Genomic DNA, 12,029 nt, shown 5'->3' on the forward strand with positions numbered 1-12,029 from the left:
TTCCTTCTCTATGGATGTATTATTTGCCAACTACTTTGTATAAAATTACTCACCGAAGCTCTATCAGAGTCCCCCTCAAATGAAGCAATTTCCATCCTGTGGGCACAGCTTTTCTTTCCATTAAAGTACTTCCATTCTTCAGTCTATCAAAACAAGAAGGGTGGTGGTGGTGGTGGTAAATAACTATGAAGTATTTGATGGAGAAAATGGAGCTGCTTTGAAGGATAATAGTATAAGAGATTCCACCCAAAAAAGATACAGGACTATAATAAGATTTACTTCAAAAAGGCAATGATCTGACAATGTGAATAACATTTATTTTCTAATTGGTAAGACCTTTGTTTTGGAACATATATAATTTTTCAATGCTAGAGCTTACTGACTCTACTGAACGGTCCAATTAGGTTAGTTAAATGGATTACCTACATATCACCAAAGTTTGTTGTCAAAACTGCAAGCAATCCATTCAGGAGGCAGCTGGTTGCCTTTCCATCACCACCACTTGAATTTTCTCTTTTCTCTCTTCCTACACGCACACACACAACATCGAATTTCCTGCCTGCCTCGGAACTATAAGGAACATGTTCCAAGGCATTAAATAGAAAATGCTATTTTAAAGGGCAGGTGAGAAAGTTAAAAGGGACTATTGCTTTTAGATGGTGAAAAACTCTAATCCTAACCTCACAGAGAGAGCTTAAAATCCAGTGGGAGTTTTTAATTTACTTGGCAGCACAAAATCAGGATGAATCCCTCTTCCCACCTAAATCTTTTTCCTGATTTTGGTCTTATTAGCACCTTTCCTAAAAGACGTAAAAAGAGACGGGATGTTTTTAAAAAGGTTAAAAGCCCAAGAGCTACAGAGTGTTGGAAGCAATGTATCTCTTTTTATGTTGCAGGCCCATTTCTGGATATTTATGATATGTCCCCGATTGGTCAGCTTACTTATTAAGGCAGCATCCTGTGCAAACTTACTCAGGATTAAATCCATTGAGCTATGAAGGAATTAATGCTGCAACATAGGATTCAACAGCCCAGCTGCAGTGTATATGTGCTTCAAATCCTATAGGAGTGAGATTTCCTCCAGAATAAACATATATGAGAACTGTATTTGCAAAGGAAGGAAGAGGGTGGGTGCTAAAGTGTCTTTAGCAAGGCAGTTATAGTGAGGAAAAAATTGAATTTAATTTCGCTATATTAATCCATTATTTCTGATTACGCTGCATGTCATATTTATGCATGCCATGCTATTAGCATTTCTAAGTAAAAGATGCTATTTAAGTTACATCACCAATGAAGATTCTGCTGCATACTGTAATTTTTCAACTTCATAATATTAAACTGTCGTCCTCATCCTCAGCATATGCATATTTTAGCTTGTTTTCTTATTAGGCCTAACAGATATTTATGTCATGATAACATTTTTTAAGATATGGATCAATGTTTACAAGCTGGTAATTGCAGACAGTACAGCAAAAGGTGAAAAAAGTGAAACATTTGGTGCTATAACTGGGGCATCCATTTCTGTAAAAATTAAATAATTTTAATAGATAAATTTGTATAAATAAAGCAGAAGTTTCATTTTATTACTAGTATTCTATTGCAGGTGTTTTGTCTTTTAATTAGGGGTTCTGAAATTTTTTTGCTGGTGGCCTGAAAAAGTTTAAAAACCCTTGTTCTAGAACAATGCCCTTATCTTCAGCAATTTAAGATGTGTGGACTTCATGCTGGTTGGAAAATTCTGGGAGTTGAGGTTCATTCATCTTAAAGTTGTTGAGATTGAAAAACATTGTTCTGGAATATTAACAGTAAATATAACAATTGAACAGAAGGAAAGCAAGGACACACCCTTGTTTACCTTTTTTTAAAATGAGTACAGAAACCGGAAAACCTCCTGGAATAATCCATCTACCTTGCATATACTTCTTTTCACGCAATATTGCAATTAAACTTAGTAAAACATGATTTATAACTCCCAGTTTTCCCCATAGTCTGTCTCTAGATATTAATTAATTATAAAAAGGAAAATAAATAAATAAAGCGAGTTTATGTTTTTCCATAACAACAATAATTACCGTATTTATCGGCGTATAACGCGCACAGGCGTATAACACGCACCTTCATTTTAAGAGGGAAATTTCAAGAAAAAAAAAGCGCCGGCTCGAGAGCGAAAGCAAAAGGGGAGGGGGAGTGGGGCTTCGTTCACACGTGGATCCCCATGCTCGTATTTATTTACCGTATTATGCCCTGGCTGGCGGCGGCGGCAGCNTTCCTTCTCTATGGATGTATTATTTGCCAACTACTTTGTATAAAATTACTCACCGAAGCTCTATCAGAGTCCCCCTCAAATGAAGCAATTTCCATCCTGTGGGCACAGCTTTTCTTTCCATTAAAGTACTTCCATTCTTCAGTCTATCAAAACAAGAAGGGTGGTGGTGGTGGTGGTAAATAACTATGAAGTATTTGATAGAGAAAATGGAGCTGCTTTGAAGGATAATAGTATAAGAGATCCCACCCAAAAAAGATACAGGACTATAATAAGATTTACTTCAAAAAGGCAATGATCTGACAATGTGAATAACATTTATTTTCTAATTGGTAAGACAATTAACATGCCTTTGTTTTGGAACATATATAATTTTTCAATGCTAGAGCTTACTGACTCTATTGAAGGGTCCAATTAGGTTAGTTAAATGGATTACCTACATATCACCAAAGTTTGTTGTCAAAACTGCAAGCAATCCATTCAGGAGGCAGCTGGTTGCCTTTCCATCACCACCACTTGAATTTTCTCTTTTCTCTCTTCCTACACACACACACACAATATCAAATTTCCTGCCTGCCTCGGAACTTTAAGGAACATGTTCCAAGGCATTAAATAGAAAATGCTATTTTAAAGGGCAGGTGAGAAAGTTAAAAGGGACTATTGCTTTTAGATGGTGAAAAACTCTAATCCTAACCTCACAGAGAGAGCTTAAAATCCAGTGGGAATTTTTAATTTACTTGGCAGCACAAAATCAGGATGAATCCCTCTTCCCACCTAAATCTTTTTCCTGATTTTGGTCTTATTAGCACCTTTCCTAAAAGACGTAAAAAGAGACAGGATGTTTTAAAAAAGGTTAAAAGCCCAAGAGCTACAGAGTGTTGGAAGCAATGTATCTCTTTTTATGTTGCAGGCCTATTTCTGGATATTTATGATATGTCCCCGATTGGTCAGCTTACTTATTAAGGCAGCATCCTGTGCAAACTTACTCAGGATTAAATCCATTGAGCTATGAAGGAATTAATGCTGCAACATAGGATTCAACAGCCCAGCTGCAGTGTATATGTGCTTCAAATCCTATAGGAGTGAGATTTCCTCCAGAATAAACATATATGAGAACTGTATTTGCAAAGGAAGGAAGAGGGTGGGTGCTAAAGTGTCTTTAGCAAGGCAGTTATAGTGAGGAAAAAATTGAATTTAATTTCGCTATATTAATCCATTATTTCTGATTACGCTGCATGTCATGTTTATGCATGCCATGCTATTAGCATTTCTAAGTAAAAGATGCTATTTAAGTTACATCACCAATGAGGATTCTGCTGCATACTGTAATTTTTCAACTTCATAATATTAAACTGTCGTCCTCATCCTCAGCATATGCATATTTTAGCTTGTTTTCTTATTAGGCCTAACAGATATTTATGTCATGATAACATTTTTTAAGATATGGATCAATGTTTACAAGCTGGTAATTGCAGACAGTACAGCAAAAGGTGAAAAAAGTGAAACATTTTGGTGCTATAACTGGGGCATCCATTTCTGTAAACATTAAATAATTTAATATATAAATTTGTATAAATAAAGCAGAAGTTTCATTTTATTACTAGTATTCTATTGCAGGTGTTTTGTCTTTTAATTAGGGGTTCTGAAATTTTTTTGCTGGTGGCCTGAAAAAGTTTAAAAACCCTTGTTCTAGAACAATGCCCTTATCTTCAGCAATTTAAGATGTGTGGACTTCATGCTGGTTGGAAAATTCTGGGAGTTGAGGTTCATTCATCTTAAAGTTGTTGAGATTGAAAAACATTGTTCTGGAATATTAACAGTAAATATAACAATTGAACAGAAGGAAAGCAAGGACACACCCTTGTTTACCTCTTTTTAAAATGAGTACAGAAACCGGAAAACCTCCTGGAATAATCCATCTACCTTGCATATACTTCTTTTCACGCAATATTGCAATTAAACTTAGTAAAACATGATTTATAACTCCCAGTTTTCCCCATAGTCTGTCTCTAGATATTAATTAATTATAAAAAGGAAAAGAAATAAATAAAGCGAGTTTGTTTTTCCATAACAAGAATAATTATCTATTTCTCCCATGCTCTTCTCAATTCTTGTTATATTAATACTAGGAATGATTTCTATAGTTTAAAGGAATAAAATAAACGCCTCCATAGAACATAATGCAACAAAACAATCCTTGAGCAAAAAGTTGTTCAGTAACACTTCCTCTGTTAACTTGCTATTTCAATTTTGAGCATCCTGTTTACTGACTTCAAAAGTTGATTGTGCTATCTGCAGTCATAGGAAACTGAAAAGCATGGCATTCTCTGTATCAAACAATAGTAATACCAAACAGCATTTAATATACTTCACTATAAATATATTCTGCATGAGTCCTATGTTGATAATTTTAGTACTACCACACATTTTCACCCCAAACTTTTTAAAGCAATATCGAAAGGAAATTATGTTACATAAAATCTTTCATCATGGCAATCATGGTGAAAAGACAGATCTCAGCAGGAAATCATTGCATGGTACATTGTATGCTCATCTGAGTAGATTAAATTGAGTATATTAAAAACAGACTACGGTAATACATTTCTAAGGAGCAGATCAATAAATATGCAACTATGCATCTTTTTTCATAGATAATTCCCTTCCCAACTAAAAGTAACTACTGTAGTTGCAACTGAGATGTCAGCCTCTTAATCCAATACAGCAATGAAATGAAGAGAAAATATTTTCTCTTCTGCCTTTTGAATATCTGGCCATATAAATTTGGCCATATAAAATAGCTAGGTGCTGTCTTCTGTTCAAGTCATTTCTGTAAGTTCTCCACTATATCAACTAATTCGCAGTTAACTTGGTGCTTATATTTCCTAACTGCTAACCAAACTGAATTATACTGTAAAGGGGCAGATAATTCAAAATGCACACTGTATCCCATTTTGGGAGAAAAAACACAAATTAACAAATAATCAGTCATTAAACTTGTTAAACAAACCACAGCCTTAATCAGTGGTTTTATTTAGATAAAAAATTGCTAACACTGTATTCATTAAGTGGGGAAAAAATCATGTATACATTTTCCTGAAAAATTTTACTTTATGAGCAAGGATTTACCTTTGTGACATATCTAAAACAAATAATCGCATTTATGAAAGTAGGCATTCTAAATGTCCTATACAATATTGTGTATGGGTAGCTCTACTCCATGTGAATTGAATAGTAACTGTCTTCAGTATGGAGCCTACTCTGCTCTCATTTCTTTATAAAGAAGACCACTCATCATTTTCCATAGAAACCACAGATATTTTTAAAAAGCAGCCCTAGTTATCATTCCTATTTAAGAAAAAGTTATGATTGTTTATAACAGTACAGGAAATATAACTTAGGACTTTTTGTCCTAAATAAATTGTTAAAAATGGTATTGTGGGAATTCATTTATAACACACAATAAAACTGTTTTAGAATAATAGTTACAGATTTGTTAGTCCTCTTTTGGAATTAGCAAGAAACTTGTTTTTCTTTCTTTCTTTTAATTTACATCAAGTCATCCAGATTTTGTTTATTTTCTAAAGAAATAAGACTATGGGAAATGTGAACTTTGGAAAAGAAATTTTTTTCTTAAGGGAAAATTCAATAAATTATACCTTAGGTACAACTTTGCAAAATTTGTGAAAATCTGTTTAAAGCAGGAAGAAAAAAGAATCAGAAATCAGAAAATTTATAGAATGCTATCTTGTGATACTAAGCATTGTAATCTAAAAATAAATATAGTTTTAAAAGGCCATATACATTTGATAAAATAAACAAATAATAAATTTGATAAAAATGCAAATAATAAATTTGATAAATTACAAAATCTATTAAAACCAATCTCTGTATATGCAGAATTCCCAATTCAAACAATAATTCTAGAAGCTTGACTACCCAATCAATATTCAGCGAAGAGTTGAATATTCTATTAGTGGTCACTACATCACAAGTTAAGAGAAATATCTCTTAAATAAATTCTATTAGTGATCACTACATCTTATAAATTCTATTAATGATCACTACATCACAAGTTAAGAAAAGTATCTTGAGATGGGCAGAGATATTTTACAAGGGAAAATTGTCTTTTTATAATAAGAAGTTGAGAGGTCAGATAATATCTATAATTATCACAAACTAGTTGCTGACCAAATCTTTTATTAACAATACCTAATCAGAAAATAACAATTACAAGTCCATTTTTATGAGTGTCAGCAGCACAGGAGATTGCATCAACTCCCCTAGTAAACAGCTATAGTTTATGCAATCTCATTACAACAGGTTGCCATATTGCTGTTAAACACAAACAGTTCTCTAAAATCTGATGCATGACACATACTGTATGCTTCGAACAAATAAGTTTAATTTTAAGATTAGTACTATACATTACATATTTCCTGAATATACAGATTCCTCTTAGAAATCTTGAGATTCTGAGAATTGACTTTCTATTAATCATAGAAAGATTAAGATGAATCTTTGACATTACATTCTTCTCTTTTCTCTTCATTATGGATAATTACAAAAACATTCCGCAGGGTTCCTTCTTATGGAGGCTGAAATAGTGAGCTCAATATAGATTTTAATTGGGAACAGGTAGCCCATCAGATAAAGGCTTATTGTAGAACAAAACATATGAGGTTATTAATATTACGTATGTTATGCACTGAATCAGAGATCCAGAGTATTTTAAATATGTTGCTACAATGTTATTACTTATATTACCACCTAGTTGATGGGTTGTTGGCAACAGTATATTGGCTTGCAAGATAATCTTTAAATTAGAAAACAGAATGAGCATGTTTTGAGTAAGACAGGACTATGGTGACATTAACAACATTAACCAGAATTTAAGAAAAGTGACTGTCATTGTGTCCTTCCTGTTAGCACAAAACATAGTAGGTGGTTTTGATATACCTAAGTCTGGTAAATTCTTTCTTTTATTAAAAACACAGTATGAAAGGCTTGGTTCAACAAAGCCATGATATATGGTAAAGGTAAAATGGTATTAATATTAATAGGTCTATCTGTTGACAAATAAAGATTAAGTCACGTAAGAGGAATAAATGCTACTGAAAATGAATGAGCAAATAAAAACAAAAATAAAAAATAGATATTATACATGGTGGAAAATATTTGTAGCTTGGGTGGTAGATGTTGGTGGTGTTTGTTCTCCAAGCTTGTTGTTCAGTTCTCAAATGTTTAGTCACCAGGCAAGGTAACATCAGCAGCAGCACAAGTGTCTTGTTTCAGTTCTCTTCTGCTTTTACAGGTCTTATATGTTTGTGAAAGTCAAAGGGGAAGAATATAACCAAACTGAATAATTAGTTGAACCATGCCCCCTCTTTTAAACAGTCATATTCTGATACATTCTCTCTCACAGCCCCTGCCCTGTGAGTAACATGCCCACCATAGATATGGATGGCTCCCACCCTCCAAATGTTCTACAAGTCTCTTGAGACCAGGCTTTGTTTCTAGGAATGAGTTAGGATGATTATGGATATCCTGCTGAATCTTCTGTGAATGTTATTGATGTGGTTTTGTCATGTTTTTTTAAACTATGTATTTTGAATATTGTCAGCTAGCCAGTTTTTGGAATTGGGTGGTTTCAACATCCAATAAATTAAATTATATCAAATTATATTACATAAATCATGTAGAATATATACCTGAAAATGAAAGTATCTTTTAATTATGAGCAAAAGGAATATAATATATGAAGTTGCATCATCTAAACTGTAGTGGGTGTGTACGAAAGAAGGATTTTTTAAGCTGATAATTACATGTTATACTCTCATGAATAATGATAAAGAACCAAGGATTGAAAGAAAATTGCCCAATATTCTGAATGAATGCAGTCAGGGATGGGGATACTATCTTTTAGCTTGCATGTGGATTGCAACAATGAATGGGACAGAGATTATATAGAAAAAAATGATTGGGTAATTCACAAAACTAAGAATAAATAAGAATATTAGTAGGTTCAGATCTGTTTAGTAAAAGGTTTCTTTGAATATCTAGATTAAATTTAAATCTACACATATATATTGCAAAGAAATGAATGTAACAGCATGAATGATTTGACTGTTTTATGAAAGCTGGAGAATTAATGAAGGATATGAGGTAAGTATGAACCTCTGAATATGGGCAGACCATTATTTGGTAGTGTCTAGAGACGATGTAGGAAGGAATACACATTAAAAAAATATTTCTGAAGGAATGAATGTCAGAAAAGAAAGTATGAGTCCAGTATGAAAAACATTAATTTGTTTCCTAGAATGAATGGGAAGGTGGATTTAAAGAAAGATATGGAAATTTCTTGGAATAAAGTGAAAATATTGCAAAGTGCCACAAAAGTGTGGAGTCATATTAAAAATATATATGTTTGATGGCTCTATGAAAAGCTATGGTGAAGAAAAATTGAGTATTATTTCTGCAAAAGATCAGTGTTAAAGATTTGTATATAGAGAAAAACCAGAATCAAAGACATTAAAATGATAAAAAGAGATGTTTGAAAGGAGGTTAAAAGGGCTATACAAGCAGCAAAGAAAATTAGAAATAAGAATGAAAGTAATGACATGAGTTTGAATGAAACTGAAATGAGAGAAAGGCAGATGGACTACTTTAGAGATATGTATGGGAATGATGGTGACATGTTGAAGAGTAATCACATTCCTAGCTCAGTATTTTTCATATATCTTTTATATGTGTTGCCTTAATGTTTTTCAACATTCTCATAGCACTGGTTTCATTTTTGAAAACTACATCTTTGCCAAATAATAGAAAAATGTCATTCCTTGTACAGATAATCCTCAACTTACAATCACTCATTTTGTGATCATTCAGTTAGAATAGCATTGAAAAAAGTGACAACTGGTTCTTGCACTTATGACCCTATCAACATCCCCACAGTCATGTGATCAAAATTTGAGCATTTGGCAACCAGCATGTATTTTACATCCGGCTTCTGACAAGCAAAGTCAATGAAGAAAACTGGATTCACTTAATGCTCTTCTATTCCAAATGCTAGATCCATAATAAAGGTATTTTCTGTTACATTTCCAGACAATACAGTAACAGCATTTAGCCAAATAGCTAAATATGGGACTGTTGATGGCCTCCTTCAACCATTCTAGCCAGAGGAGAAAAACATGGGACAGGAAATATTCAGTATTCTATACTATTAGATAGGATGTGAGCAGATTGCTGCTTCAGAAAAGAGATAGGAGGCAGCATCTTCGCCAAGTCTTCAAGAACTTGACTGTGAGGGGAAGTGTGATTCCTTGCATGAAGGAGGACAGAATGCCACTCTCACCCAAACAGCAGGAAGATGCACTCCTGATACAGATTCTGCAAGCCCTCCATTGTTGTTTGGAGCCTGCAAAATTATCACTTCAAGACTCATGCAACATTTAGGAACTATGCTCAGATAGAGTCTCTCAGCACAACACTGCCCTCTCTCTTTTCTGACACTAAATTACCACTATGAATCTTCAAGGGGCTGGTCCCAGTTTCTAATCTAGAATACTCGCCTCCCAGATGACAAACCTCTCAGAGGCTTAGGCTCAAATTTTAAACTTGATAGCCTCCCCTCCAAACTTGCATGCATCCCTGTTAATTATTACTGAAAAATACCAAAGCCATTGCTGTTTCCCCCTGTGCACTATAATGTATTTTATTAGTAACCTTTTAGTCTGAATTTCATTTAAAGCGATCAAAAAGTGAGCTGCATTTCCCTCTATTAGGTGATAAGTAAAAATAAAGACAAAATATTTTTTCTGTCTTTGTAAATTCCCAATATCATTTTTATTTTTTGATGGAACTGGATATAATATTCAGGCTTTGTTGTTTTCCTGAGGGGATAAATGCTGCCACATTTTACATGATTACATTCAAGTTTATGTTTTTAACAACACTCATACTGAACATTGGTGTTCTGGCTAAGGAAAAAAACAGTGCTAGAACAAGTGGCCAAAGTGAAACAACAAAACTGTAGGTCTGTTTAACAACCAATCTGTGTTCTTTAACATATTTATTTTTGTTTAATCGTATAGTGTGATGCTCTTTATATTTAATTCAGTAGACATATTTATCATGAAATATAAAAAAGCTTCATTACTGTTGCCTTCAAGCTAATGAATAATTTGAGTTTCAGATCCTTGATTTAGATTATACCTTCAAACACTATTAAAACATGTTTTAAATTATGGCAAACATGGAAACAAGCAGCACAGAAACAAAAGGATTTGCTTCTACATACATTTCTATGCAATCAAGTTACATGTATTCATAATGACTTATAAATATTGCAATGTATCTTGGCAGAATAAGCTATTTGTTGTGATGCAGAACTGGGCACTGATTAATACCGTAAAAAGGAAAATAGTACTGTAAGTCAAATTATATGACTGACAATTTTATCTGGTATTGGCAATAATAGGAACATGGTGTGCTGCTTTTGTGCAATTGAGTTAGCACAATATATCTGCCTACTTAGTTCACTTACTCAAGGCTCTTGCAGCAAATTAATGTACAGCCATTTCTGAATTATACACTTTTATTAAATTTATTGGCGACTCAATGCCCCAGTATTGTGGCTTTAAAAGGCAGAAAGCTGATCTCATATCTTTAATACAGAAACTATTAAACCCTACGGTATCTATAGTTATCAAAACGCTGGGGCGATAATGGAGGCACCTTTGTTTTCACAACCAAAAATTATTAAAAAGAAACCAATCTATACGAAAAGGCAGGAGAGCTGTGCTATTAAAACTCTTGTTCACATCCCAAGCCGTCACGAAACGCAACTTGAATCATCATCATCACCATCTTAAAATATTTTTCGCTTTGATACCTATCAGAGCCGCCAGAACCGAGAGATGTGCCCAAGGTCATGCAACACGGCACCCACGCCAGGAAGACTACCCAAAAGCTCCGCTGAGGGACGAGTCTACCTCGCCGCCCACACCGCCCCACAGGACCGGGCTGCGACGCAGTTCGGTGGGGCAACACTTCGCCTTCTGAGTAGCGACACGAGATTGGTGCTACGCTTCCCTTTGTCCCGCCCCCTTACCTCTCTTTCTAGGGGTCCAGAGGCAAGGGGGAGGAGTGATCCACCGGTTCCGGACCCTCCGGCTCCGGAAAGGGGCAGGGCCACAGCACCCAGAGGCTCAAGGAAAGGGCAAGCTTTTGTAAGTCGAGAGGATCCCGTTCGCGCGTCAGGATGCTTGCTCTTTGTCCCTTGCTGGTGAAAAACCACGCACACGTCCCCCACGTCTGTCTGGCGCGCACGCAGCTCTTCTCGCTTTCTCACTCGCTGCCGTTACTGCTCAGGACGTCGCCGCTTGATTCTCTCATCAACAGCCGCCACAACTCTCCCTCACCTCCCGTTCGCGGACACCGCGAGTCAGCGCTGGAGAAGGGTGGGCTTTCGTACCCAACCACGCCCTTCTGGAAAGTCACGTGATTGGGCATCCTCAGCACGGGGCTGAGGTAACAACTGGGAGACGCCGCCCTCCGCTTTTACCGAGCCCTGAGCTGAAGGCCTTCCTCGCGTCGCTCAGCTGTTGTGAGCGTAGTCTGTCCGGCGGTTTCTTCCCTAAGTCATCGGTTATTTCGTTTTTATATGAGCTTAGTGTTTCAGGAGAGGTTGATTTGCAACAATAGTGTAGTCCCAACGTAAAAAAAGAAAACACGAAATAGCAAATGCTCGACTAAATGTTGCTGA

At 35.3% G+C, this 12,029-nt stretch overlaps 1 protein-coding gene across 1 annotated transcript in view; it reads right to left on the bottom strand.

Moving 5' to 3' along the window:
- The window catches only part of OSBPL8 (oxysterol binding protein like 8), a 98,910-nt gene extending 87,206 nt beyond the window's left edge, over positions 1 to 11,704 (bottom strand). Inside the window, exons 1-2 of the mRNA XM_015819682.1 lie at positions 11,376 to 11,704; positions 2,320 to 2,409 (exon numbers count right to left, since the gene is read on the bottom strand). Coding sequence (XP_015675168.1) covers positions 2,320 to 2,361 — 42 coding nt within the window. The 5' untranslated portion in view covers positions 2,362 to 2,409; positions 11,376 to 11,704. The remainder of the gene's footprint in view (positions 1 to 2,319; positions 2,410 to 11,375) is intronic.
- Between the last annotated feature and the right edge of the window lie 325 nt (positions 11,705 to 12,029).

The sequence above is a fragment of the Protobothrops mucrosquamatus genome, unplaced genomic scaffold, assembly GCF_001527695.2.
Source record: "Protobothrops mucrosquamatus isolate PMUCROS unplaced genomic scaffold, P.Mucros_1.0 scaffold966, whole genome shotgun sequence".
Taxonomy (NCBI): domain Eukaryota; kingdom Metazoa; phylum Chordata; class Lepidosauria; order Squamata; family Viperidae; genus Protobothrops; species Protobothrops mucrosquamatus.